Source organism: Oxyura jamaicensis, chromosome 25 (assembly GCF_011077185.1).
Source record: "Oxyura jamaicensis isolate SHBP4307 breed ruddy duck chromosome 25, BPBGC_Ojam_1.0, whole genome shotgun sequence".
In the NCBI taxonomy this organism is placed as follows: Eukaryota; Metazoa; Chordata; class Aves; order Anseriformes; family Anatidae; genus Oxyura; species Oxyura jamaicensis.
The window spans coordinates 908,029-920,258 of record NC_048917.1 but is presented as its reverse complement, the minus strand read 5'-3'; the positions used below and the strand labels follow the sequence as shown (position 1 = coordinate 920,258).

The following is a 12,230-nucleotide window of genomic DNA, read 5'->3' as shown; positions in this document are numbered from 1 at the left end:
GTGGCAAAGCAGCCAGGAGGCACGGGCAGGGGGCTCTGCCCCGACAGCGGCCGAGATTTCGGACGTGTAACCACGGTTTTGGAAAGGAGGCAGCCCCGGGGGGGGGCTCGGAGAAGGGCCCGCTGCCCAGCACCGATAGCTGCAGGCAGGGAGCTACGCGGTGAGATGTGGGGCACGGCCTCCCAGAACTAAGGAGATGCTTGGCTTTAAAAAAAAAAAAAAACGCCCCTTTTTCTGCTTGTTTGTTCTTCCCCGTTCTATTTCAGCAGGTGTTGCGAACTCTCAGTGTGGGATCGCAGACGGGGTTAGAGAGAGGCGCATAAAAAAGGGCAAAAAAGAGAAAGGGAGAAACGGCTCTGTTCGGAACGAGGCAGCTAAGAGAGAAACGGATCGATCAATCGCTGATCCACCGATCAATAATCGATCGATCGATCCGTTGGGTTGCTTCACGGGGAAAATTTTCCATCCGAGCCGTCAGTCTGGCACACGCCCACACTTTGCCGCTTGCAGGCTGGATTTTCACCCGAGTACGTTGGAAATAATGCACGGAGAATACTGGCGGTGTACTTGAGCAGGGCCGCTCGCGGCTTTGAAGGCGTCGGACGGTGGAAGTGCAAAGAGCGGAGCGTTTTGGGGGCTCGCGGGCGAGGGGCTGGAGGGACGGAGCCGAGCCCTGCTCATCACCCAAAAGGTGACCACCCACGGCCCCCCGTGCCTGGGGGGGAGGCTGTCTCCAGCAGGAGAGCTTCGTCGTGCCCTCGGAGTTGAGCGCCGCACCTGGGGGGCTGCTCCCCCCCAATGCCCTCCCTCAGGATGCTGAGCACAGCCCAGTGTTGGTGGCTGTGGGTATATGGATTTATGGATTTATGGATATATGAGTGGATTTTGACTTTTTGAACCAATACACAGCGCCCTAACGCTCGCGGCACTGGGTGCACCCGGGCTGCCTTCCTACCCCTCTGAGCCTAACTACCCCTTGTTAATTAGAGGGTCCCAACGAGTCCCCTTCCCACTCCCCCATCAATCAAAGGGGCTTTGACAAAACATGAAAGGCGTCGGGCAGCGCAAACGGCCACGTCGCATCGCCCACCCGGCACAACCGGGCTCTGACGCGGTGCTGATGGCCGTCCCCGTGCTGGGAAGTCACCGAGCGTCCGCCCATGGCCAAGCACCGGCGTGCTCGGCCCAAGGAGGAGGAATGGAGCTCGAGCTGAAACCCTCGGGCTGCTTTGGCAAAGCCGAGGGGCGTAGCTGGCTGTGGCAGCCCTGTGGCAGTGACTCACGGTGGGAGAGGATGTGACCGCTGATTCAGGGCTGGAAACATCAACGGCTTGCACGGAAGGAAGGGAGATAGGAGGGAGTCCAGCTCGCGTTTCCGTGCCTGAAATGGGCGGCCCCGCTGCTGGCAGTGACCCGGCCGGTGCTGATGCTGGGTTTGGTGGGATGGGGACGGGGCGGTTGTGGCTTCCCTGAGCCACCGCTGAGCCACCCAGGGTGGCACGTGGAGAGAGGGAGATTGGGCTCGTCCCCATGTCCCCGTCCCTGTCCCCGTCCTGCCTGCAGCGAGCCCTGGCTGTCCTGCGATGCGCGCTCACAGCAAGGATGGCCTCGTGCCCAGACACGCAGGCAACCAGCCCCCAGTGAAATCCCTGCATCTCGCATACCGGAACAGCTAATGGAAGAATTTAGTCCTTTATTAGCTGCTAATGAACTCGACCCGTGGTTTAACAGCCTTTGTGTAGACTGGATGCTGGGACGATTTGTTTTCCCGGCTTGGATTGCCAGTAGCGGCGTATTTTTCTTGCGGTGGACGCAGGATACATCAAAAGCACCCGATAAACATCGCCGCAGGAAAAAGCAGCGTGGGGCCCCGAGCTGGAGCACCCCCCTGGGTGCGAGCAGGCCAGGCAGGAGCAGAAGGGTTCAGATCTCACGTTATAAAACGATGACGGTCGCTTCCGTAGCACCTGGGTGCTCCGAAGGGTCCGTGCAGGGATCGGGGTCCCACTGCGGGTGCTGGGTGCTGCCAGGGTGCTGCGGTCCCGCACCACGGTCTCTCCAGTGCCCCCAGCTCCTCACTGCTCCGAAAACCGACCCCGAATCCCCCACTTTTTGCTTTCTTTTGCATAAGGTAAGGCCGTGGCCTGAGAAACAGGGCCTTTCTGGCCTCGTGGCTACATCCTACTTGCTGTCCTCAGACACCCGGCTCGCTCCGCTCAGCCCTGATGTTGCAGTTCCCCCCCCCCCCGACCCGATGAAGTGTTGATTCATAACAAACAGCTACCAAAATATCCTCTTGCTGCAAAAGCAGAACAGCAAACACCCTCGGTTTATTTATGCATTTAACACCCCCCACCCCCCTCACGCCCCCCTGCATCATTTTGCCTCTGGATATCAAGCGTGAAACTGCTGCTCGAGAAGACGAAGCGAGTTTAATTAGGGCACGCGTTTTTCCTCGTCTCGGAGGACAATGACGGCGGTGCCGTTTGGAAAGGGTCAGCTCGGGGGGGGGGCATCGGACTTTGCAGGGTTTGGGGCTCAGGGTGGCAGCGAGGCGGCTCCCGCAGGGGGCTCCCGGCTCTGCCCACCCCCGGCAGCTCGGGGTTGGTGACGTGGGGCTGGAAGGGGCTGGGAAAGGCAGCAGAGGGATGGGGAAAGGTTTTCCTGTAACGGTGAGCGGGTCGGGCTGGGGCTGTGCCCCTCTTTGGAGTGGGATCCCACAGCCCCCGAGCTGCTGGAGGAGACCTCAGACCCCGGCAAAGCTGGAGCCCCCCCCGGCATGGACAGCACGAGGGCTTGGGCTGGATGGGGCTGGATGAGAGCGAGATGTTTGGGGACCTGGGGACGAGGCAGGTCCACAGCCAGCCCCTCCAGCCCGTAGAAGGGCCAGGAGCATCCCCAAGACCCCCGGAGACGCAGCCCAGAGCAATGCCCCTGCCTGGCGCAGCATTTCCAGCACCTTTCTTCCCAACCTCACCTCACCTCCGGATCGAGCCAGCGCGAGTGTCAGCCCCGTGCTCCTCCTGCAATGTTTTTCCCTTCCAGCCTCCTCCCGGAGGCCCGGTTTTATTTCACATCTCTTATTTAACGCGAGGGGGGAGGAGATCGGCCTGCCGGCAAAACTCGCGGCGTGCCAACGGAGGGGGCAGCTCAAGAGCAAAAATTCGAGGGGCAGGAGAGGTGGGAAACTGCAGCCTGACGGTCCCAGGGAGGTCGGGGGCTGGAGGGAGCAGTGGGATGGGAAACGGGGACCTGGCGGGGCTGGAAACCACTCGTGGTGCTCGGCCGATGGCCAGGGATTTCGGAGCCGGCTTCAATTCCCCTGGTGCAGCCGGGTCCCAGCACCCATGGGAAAATGCTTCACTCCCAAAGTGTTTAAAGTCCTTCTGTTACAAAGAAAGGTTGGGAAGAAAAGGGACTTAATTTTGTTTCAGGGGCCCCAAACTAGCTGGATGTTTGCCAAATGAAGTTTCTCCACAGTCTTGATCCTGAAAAAAAAAAAACCAACACCGTCCCAACAATTTAGCTGAACGCGTGAGCAAAGTGTTTCGATGCCGCATTTGCATTTTGCTCTGAAAAAAAACAACAACAACAACAAAAAAAACCAGCAGCTTTAGTGCAAAAATTTCACTCGCCCTTTCTCCCCAAACCACCACTTTGCCCTTCGCCGTCCAGCACCTGGGGACGGAGACGTGTGCGGGGCGTCCTCCCAGCGGCAGCTCCTTCTTGTCCCCGCTCCTTGAGCAGACGCCGGCAGCGATTCCAGGGCTCTTCCCTTTTGCACGGAGCCCGGTGCTCGCCCGGTGAATCCCCAGCTGCAGGAGCTGCAGCCGGCCGTGCCGAGGAGAGGAGCAGGGCTTTGAATGGCCGAGGCTCCCCCACGTCGCCCCCGCGAGCGCGGAACAATGCGAGCCGAGCCACAAAAAGCCGAGAGCCTCCCACCTCCTACCCAGGGCCCTGCTGGTTCCTTTTCAGCTCGGCGGTTTCTCCATGAGAAAATGCCCTGGGAAAGCGAGTCTTCGGGGCGGGGGGGCTTTTGTTCGTGATGCCCTAGACCCGAGCCACGGCTTTTCCTTCCTAAGACGTCAGAGGAAGGCCCCTGGGAGCTGTTTCTCCCCCACCCGGTGTTACACGGCCACCAGGAGGCAAATGAATAACCCCACAAAACGATCTCGTGCATCCGTCGGCACGGCCGAAAGCCCCGAAGGAGATGGGGGCGAAGCCCAGGGGCTAAGAACCGAGGCGGGGCTGTTGTCACTCCAGTGCTGACCTCCAAAGAGACCCAGGGAGGACGGGCAGCCTGGGGACGGGTGCTTTGGGACAGGGTATGTGGCTCCAGCAGGTGCTGTAAGGATGTAGGGACGCCGGCGCGAGCTCCCCAGCTCCTAGCGTGCAGCCCAGGGCAGGGGCAAGAGCAACCCCCCCCCCCCCCCCCCGCTGCTGCCTGCTCGTTTTGTACCAGGTTTGTGAGCTCGGAGGGACCCGGAGCTCTCTGCGGGGCAGAAACCTGCGGGTGCCCAAGGTGAGCACCAAACCCCAGCGCTTCTCCACGATGTGCGCTCTGGTTTGGAAAGCCCCCAGGGTTTTGTGTCCGGCTTGGGCCAAACCTGAGCTTGCCAGGAAGCCAAAACACGGGAGACGGCGAAAGGAAAGGCTCGGGAGCTGGCATGACTTGGGAGAGGGCGGCGGAGTCCCAGCCACCGCGGTACCAGGAGCAAACCTTCCACGGCTGGTGGGAGACGGAGCAGCCCAATGGGAACATCAGAGCCCGCTGGGTAAGGAACAGCTCGGGCTCAGCTGTCCCCTGCCTCCAACAGCCCCACCTTCGAGGACTGCAGCGCTACGGGGCGTGAATCCCACAGGGAGAGCAGCAAAACGTGTCAGCTTCCGACAGGCGAGGATGCAGGCGCTGGGTTGGAAGCCCCGCCAGCACCCGGCCCACCGCAAACAATGCCCGACGGCCCCGAGCGAGGAAGGAAGCGGTCCCTGACGGTGTGCGTGGGAACCCTGCCCCGTGCCCCGACCCCGTTGGGGTCACACCAGAGCCCCGGCGCGGCTCCGCAGCGCACGGAGCATCAACCCTTCAGCACCGCGGGGAGGTTTTTGGGTGGACGGGCGCCCGAGCTCAAAGTGACCTTGCTTCAGGGAATGAAGCCAGAGAAATGAGTCCGAGTTCAAGCACTTTCCGTCCACGGCAGCTCTGCAGAGCTCTCAGGGAACGGGAGGTTCAGTCCCGTCTATTTACGGGAAGGCAGGAGATAAGGGAGAGCCCTGCTCCTTGGCAGCAGATGCTCGCAGGAGCCAGGCATCCAGGCTGCTGACGTCTGTTCTGCCTCTTAACCTGTGCTGCTCTCGCAGTTCCCGGACCTAAAATAAAAGGAAAAAAAAAAAAAAAAAAAAAAAAAATCCTCCTTGCCTCTCCTGGCTGCACCCCAGCAGGAGGCAGGGGCTGGGATTACGGCACTGGCTGTGGGGGAGCCTGGCCCAGGTGCCTGCGGGGACAGAACCGGCCATGGGGCCGGAGCCAGCAGTGGCACGGATCCTTCCCAGAGCCAAGGAGGAGGAACGGGAGCTTCACTGCCTCTGCTGAGAGGGGCTGGGGGTCCTGGAACCCAGGGCCTGGCTGCAGAGAGCAGAGGAGCCCCTTCTGGTCCAGCTCCACACCCCCAAGAGCAGCACCTCTGCTCCCCGCGCTGCTCCAGAATTGCAGCTCTGTTTCTTTTCAAATCCAGCTTGTTTTGGTACTGCTAGAGTAACTTTTACGAGGGAATCACGGCCTTTTTTCAGCTCACAACACGGGAGCAAGAAAAGGGGCAGAGAGCTGTGCTGGTTTAAGGTAACCAGAAGTGAACAGAGAACACTGAGGACGTCGTTCTGCCCCTGTGGCACTAGGAGAAACGTCGGGAACCATTCACCGAATGAGAGGTTCGGCCAAACGGATCGTTTAATAGGACTCGAAATATACAGACAGCTGAGCAGAGCAAAGGTCCTGCAGTGCCCATCCCCTTCCAGAGATGCACGTGGGAACTGGGGCCATTGGACGTGTCCTGGGGGGGGCTCACCCAGCACCGACAGAGCAAGGCAGCGCACAGCCACCGGCCAGAGCCGTGCAGAGCCTCCGGGCTGCGGGAGGGACTTCTCCTGTGGGCCCCAACTTGGAGAGCTCCCGAGAGCTGCGGTAGTGAGAGGGCAGCGAGGGGGCTGCAGCTTGGGGCACGTCACCTCGGACGCCAACGGCAGCATTCGGGTGCTTTTGGTGCACGTGGAGGGTCCCGGCCCGCAGCAGCACGGTGCGGGAACGTCCAGTGCTGCTCCGGAGCCGGAGGGTTCGGTCGGTTTGTGGAAGCTACGGAGGGGCGAGACGGGAATTCCTCCAAGATTCATCGTCTGCTGCTTGGCCTCGGCGGCGCTTGAGAGCTCTCGGTGCTTCGGCCACGGAACCCTGCAGCCGTAACCTCCTCCAGGAAGCTGCCAAGAGAATTTCAGGTTAGCGGAGGCAACGTTTCGCTCACAGAGACCACAGAGAGCAAAGCGCAAAGCTACGGCACGGCAGCGCCCTGCCCTGGGCACCCAAAGGTGGGGAGCCCAACATGGGTCACCGGACAAGCACCATCCCTGGGGGGAACCCTGAAAGGCTTGGGGAGGTCTCTCCCCAAGGCCAGGGCTGGTGAGGCTCCCGGGAGGGATCCCAGGAGGGATCCGCGTGGGCTCAGCCTGGCCTCCTGTAACAAAGCCAGGAAGGCCAGCGGCTGGGCTCGGCTTTCTGCCGGCTCTCGGCCTTCCTGCGGGGTGATAAGGCAGGAAGGGGCAGGGTGGAAGCCTCCTGCTGAGGCATCCTTGGCATTTTGCAGCCAGGGCTCTCCGGAAAGCAGCCCCCTGCCTCCAATTTCTGCCCTAGAGATCGCAGGGTTTTAGGATTGTCATCCAAATCTAACTAATGGAAACCTCCGGGCACCAACCATTCATTCGGGCAGGTCTCAAGGAAGTTTCAGCTCAGTAAAACGCTTAAACGCACGCTCAGCTTCATGCCAGGCTCCCCGTGATTTCCCAAGGGACCCCGTCAGCCATGTCCCGGAGCAACGGCCCCATCGGAAAGCCAAACCCAACACGTTGGGGATTCTCAGCAACCCCTCGTCCCGCAGAGATCAGCTGCTGGGGGCAGCTGCAGAGGGGAAAAAAGGCTGGGGCAGGCAGGGGGCAGGTGGCAGCTGGCAAAGATGTCCGCGGGTCCGGGCGGTGGGCTCTGCATCCTGCCCCGATTCGATACCGAGATACTGAAATGGGAATTTGCGAGCCGGCTCAGTCCTTGCCCAAATCTGTTTCCACTGAAGCCCCAGCAAAATTCCCTGTCCTGCCTTCGGGAGCGGAGCTGGGCTCACGAACACCTGGGAGCCTGGGAAGTCCCACTCGGCACAGCGCCTCCGAGTCCTGGGCATGCCTGGGGACGCGCTCACAGATCCCAGAATCATCTCGGCTGGAAGACACCTCCGAGATGACTAAGCCTCGGGAACAGGTTGGCTAAAGAGGTCTGGAAGCGGGTCAGGGTCCGAGGCTAACTCGGTGCTTTCAGGAGGAAAGCCCCTCGCCGAAGCACGGCACCGCAGCCCCCACGGAGGCTGTGCCGAGGACGTGTTACCAGGACGGTGGTTACTCCGGCAATGCTGCCGGTTTCTAGGTTGACTCATGCCTGCGATATGCTGAGCAAGTTATCTGAACACGTTAACGCTTTAAAAGAAATAAGTAAGAATCAGGCCATACCACAAACCCTACAGAAAACGTGATTCCCCCAAAACAGGTCCAGCGGCCAAGGTCTCCGGAGCGCAGCCGCTGCCAGAAGCGAGCCCCCACGGGGTGGATGTGGAGCACCCACAGCACCGTGAACCATCGCTTCCCAGGACCCCGGGGATCCCAGCAGGGCGGTCACGGCCACTCCGGGCTGGGTGGGAATGGAAAACCCCGGAGGGAAGCAGAGCGGGTCCCTGCCGCGCCCCCACACCTCGCTCCCTCCGTGGGCACAGGGATCCGATCCCGGGGCAGCCGCAGGCACGGCCCCGCGGCGTTCGGCACCCGAGCTCCGGGTTAAGTGGGTAAGTGGGTCAGGGTAAATAACCCCTGGGATTAGTCCCCGCAGGTTTGGGCTCAACCTGCGCTCCGGATGAGGCGGCGCCAGGCGCCAGATGTTCCTCGGTCACCACGCTCCTCATTTTCGGAGCTCTTCGTGCCCTGCGCTTTGCTGCGAGCGCTCAAAACCCCCCCCAAAAAATACAGCTTGGGGGCTCGAAATCCCAAGTGGAAAGCTATTGAGAACCCGGGGGGTTCACTCCAGCACAGTTCTGCCCGATTTACCCGGTTCCTGCAGGTGATTAGAGGCTGCTATGGTCCGGCACCAGCCCGAGAATGAACTCTTACCTTCTCCATAAATAAAACTCAATACCTTCTCCATAAATAAAACTCAAAAACGTGTTTGTTTTTTTTTTAAAACATGATCAACAACCCCCGGTCTTCCAGCCCTTCCATTACAGCTCCTTCCGTTACTGGGAAAAAAAACAACAGAGAGCTCTGCACTCGGGTTCTCGTTTATCAAATGGTTCTGCCCCAAACCAAAGCTCTCCGGCACGGGGCACAGCTCTGCAGCGAGCCTCCCCTCGGCTCCTCAGGCAGGAAAACCCGGCCAGGAAGGCTTCCTTACCTTTCTGACAAGCCCTAGCAGAAGGATTTTCAGGAGGGCTGCCAAAGTTTCACAAGTAACAGCGGCAGCCAAGCTGGCCCGATGAGAAAAACCCTGAAAATTCCTTGACAACAACAGGTTTTTTTTTTTTTTTTCCCCACCCCGTTGGCGTTGCTCAAAGGATCTCCAAGCGCTTCCCAGCGCGTCTCCGCGTATCCTCTGATAACCGCAGCGAGAGGGCTGCCCGGTAGCGGGAAGGGGGGTGAAAAAAAAGCAATGAAAAATGAAGCAAGCTGAGAGGGGACAGGCTGACCCGCGGCAAACCTGAGCGTGCGCGATGCCGGACAACGCTCAGCGGCTTTCTCGTCTTTGCGTTTCTGCATTGCTCTGAATTTCACCTGACTTTTCAGCACTCCGGATGATTTAATGTGTTTTTTTTGTTGTTGGCTCCCAGCTCCTGGTTGCGGCCCCCTGGACAGGATGAGAAGACCCAGGGCACGCTCTGAGCCTCGTCACTGACCGGGCTGCCCCCGGGTGAGGCCAGGAAAGAGCCCGTGGAGCGGGAGCACCACGCGGATTTCCCTGCTAGAGGCGGGGGGGGGGGAAGAGAAGACACACCAATTTTCTCACCCCCTGTAAAACCACGGGGATTTTTTCCAGCAGAGGAATAAACTCCACCACCAGAGCCCGTTCGCTTTCGTAGCCTGATTTCTTGCCAAGGAATCCTTTTGCCGACGTGCCTCATTTCCAAGTGTGAGCGCTGTTAAAAGATTCCTGCCCTTATTTTGTGTTCCTGGACACGAACCCGGAACGATCACCAGCGACAGATTCCCCCTGACATCGCTGCAGCGTGAAAGGGAACTTTAAACGGGTTCTTTGAGACTTCTCTGCGAGCCCAGAGGGTTGTGTAAGAGCATTTCCATCGCGGTTTTAAGCCTCCGGGTGCAGCGCAGCCACCGGACGAGGCAGGCTCTCTTGCACGGGTGAGCCTCTCACAACCTCACAGCTCCAACACCGCAACAGCTCCCGAGGCTCGCCCGCCTCCCGCCTCGTCCAAAAGCAGGAGGGACAGCCCTTGAGCCACCCCGCACCCTCCAGGCGCAGATGTTGGTCACAGTTTGAGTTGGACTGGTCCGAACAATGAAAGCCGGGGATTAGTGTGCTTACACGGGCTGCTCAGCGCATTAATACAGAAATCGCCTTGTTTATGGTGACATATCAGCCCTAATCCCGCAGCAATAAGCAACGGCTCGTTAAAGGGAGGCCAAAGGATTACCAGAGTTGGGACGCGATCAAATCTAGGTTTCCTCGCATCAGGCACCTCGGCGCGTCGCTGAAACAGCCGCGAGCCTCGCGCCCTTTGCTCGAGTCACTGCCGGTGTTTGGGGAACTTCACTTCTCAGCTCGCCCTGATCCAGCAGGCCGGCCGCCCCTCGGAAAGTGCTCGAGATCATGGACAGCCAAGTGCTAGCTGCTCGTTATCCCCACCGTGGCCTTTCATCATCAAGGAAACGTGGTTCAAGCCACGAGGGTAAAGGAACTCACCTGGGGCAGGGCTGTTGCCAGAAGGGGACCCTCAGCAGTCCTCATCCCGCAGCTCCCGGGCAGGACCTCGTAGTAATCAGCCCTTACAAAGCAACACCCCCTTTTTTCCCCCTTTTTTCTCCCCCCCCACTTCATTCTTTGAAATGCAAATTCTGATACAGGACCCTCGTGTTTCTGTAAATAATTCAGCGACTGCGCCAAGATGCCGCCACGGGAGAAGCCCTCGCTAGCTAACGTCACCCCTTCCAGCACCAACCGACGTCGGGGAGCCCAGCAGGCAGCCGCAGATCTGGAATTTCATCCAGCCAGGACCTGCTCAGAGACCTGCTGCTGCAAACAAGGAGGAGAGCTGCCCAACGTCACCTCCGAGGTCGGCAGCAGAGCTGGGATGGGAACCTCGAGCCGATCCCCTCCTTCCTCGCCCGCCTGCTCGCCACCCTCTCGCCTCCTCCTCCGAGACGGAACGCTGCCGGGAGCTTTTCCCCGTCCCAGTGACAGTTTTTGCTGACTCTGCTACACCGATACGCTTTCGGGGCAGGTCTCAACCTCCAATCTGGCGTGAAAAGCTGTGCCATCCCTGGCTCTTCGCAGCGCTTACTCCGGTTTTGCTGTCGCCGCGCTCAGCGCGGCGCGATGACAGCGCCATCCAGGTTCTCAGCGCAGATGCTGGGAGAAGTTTGAGGCGGGTCTGTTGATGTCAAAATCAGCCTCAAAATGCATCGCTCACAGCGAGGCTGTAGCCGATGGGCGGCTGAACACGAAGCAGGTTTGATTTTGCATCCTTGCAAGGTTTAAGCTTACTTAATTCCTTTCTTTTCCTAAGCCAAAGAGCAGCCAGCGCGCCTGCTGGTCTCTTTCTGTGACTATTTCCAGGCCTGGCTAAAACAGGATTTAGCTCAAAGGCTACTTTGTAAAGCAGAAGGTTGAGGAAGCTCGGTAATTTGGGCAGGAATCGGTCGATATGTGGGCTAATACAGACTTGCCTTCGTAACCCAGTTCATAAAAGCGATTTGCTTCTGGGCTAGCACCAGTTCAGCTTTCCAATCATCTGCTGTTAAACCAAAGGAAGGCCAAATTTTGGAGCAGGCGCTGGGAATTTGCAGGGTCTGGGCATTATTTTTTCCTTAGCAAATGACGATCGGTCACTGAATCGCCTTGCAGAAGAATTGTTGCTGCATCTGCGCAGGCAGCTTTGGAGCCTGGCGATCCCTTACAGGCATGGAAGGGAAGGGCAAAAGTGCAGAGGGTGTTATAAATACGCCCCGGGACTCTAAGGCAGCAGCAGTGCACACCCAGGGCCCGAACCCAAGCCGTTTTTTAGCCTACACACCGCGCTTGGGTCCACCTGTCAGTAACTGAGATCAAGGAGGTGCCTGACAAATGTCTGCCTGCCACCCGGAGCCGTGGCGGCGTGCTGCTCCGGGACACTGCGGAGGCACCCGAAGCTGCCAGCTCAGAGACTTCACCCTGAATGCCAAGAAGAGTAACTTTTCCCTCCTGTTTAGGACTGTTTTTGTCTGCGTTTCCACTCGGGGATGGTGAAGCTGTGCTTCCCTCCCAGGCTCAGAGCAGCTGCCGGACAACTCGAAGGGCTCGGCTTGGATTCCACCACGCTTCCTGCTGCAACACATGGGAGAGCCGTGGGTCACCTGTCACATTCCCGACGTTCCCCTCCTGCTGGTAACGGCCCCGCAACGTCATCCCGAGAGGGACGGAGCGGTGCAGCAGGAGGGAGCAGGGCACGTACCAAAAGGATCCGTGGTTCTTGGCTAGCAATAAGCTGTGCTGGAAAAAAAAACCACCAAGCGGGCTCAATTTTCACCTGTGGTCAGATACTGAGATGAGTAATTTGGGTTTGGGAAACGGTATTTGTGTTTATAAAGCAGGCACTTCACAGTGAACGAAGGCTTTCCGTGTCGCCAGGAATTCGGGCCCCTCTCAGCAGACAGTCGCGGGTCTCTGTACGAGCCGGCTGACTCCGTAACTCCCAGCTGAGACCCTTGGGAACGGCTCGCTC

General features: G+C 59.2%; 1 protein-coding gene and 2 long non-coding RNA genes across 4 annotated transcripts in view; 2 read left to right on the top strand and 1 right to left on the bottom strand.

The window, feature by feature from the left end:
* The first annotated feature begins 22 nt into the window (after window positions 1-22).
* LOC118178267 lies at window positions 23-502 on the top strand. The gene is made up of 2 exons (XR_004756111.1): window positions 23-160; window positions 267-502. It is a non-coding gene; the product is annotated as an uncharacterized LOC118178267 (long non-coding RNA).
* Window positions 503-5,919: 5,417 nt separating this feature from the next.
* The window catches only part of VPS45 (vacuolar protein sorting 45 homolog), a 40,422-nt gene continuing 34,111 nt past the window's right edge, over window positions 5,920-12,230 (bottom strand). For both annotated transcript variants that reach the window (XM_035346530.1, XM_035346531.1), the window contains 2 exons: window positions 6,361-6,468; window positions 5,920-6,257 (listed from right to left, as the gene is read on the bottom strand). In XM_035346530.1, coding sequence (XP_035202421.1) covers window positions 6,381-6,468 — 88 coding nt within the window. In that variant the 3' untranslated portion in view covers window positions 5,920-6,257; window positions 6,361-6,380. The remainder of the gene's footprint in view (window positions 6,258-6,360; window positions 6,469-12,230) is intronic.
* Window positions 7,465-8,254, top strand: LOC118178206. The gene is made up of 2 exons (XR_004756102.1): window positions 7,465-7,629; window positions 8,044-8,254. It is a non-coding gene; the product is annotated as an uncharacterized LOC118178206 (long non-coding RNA).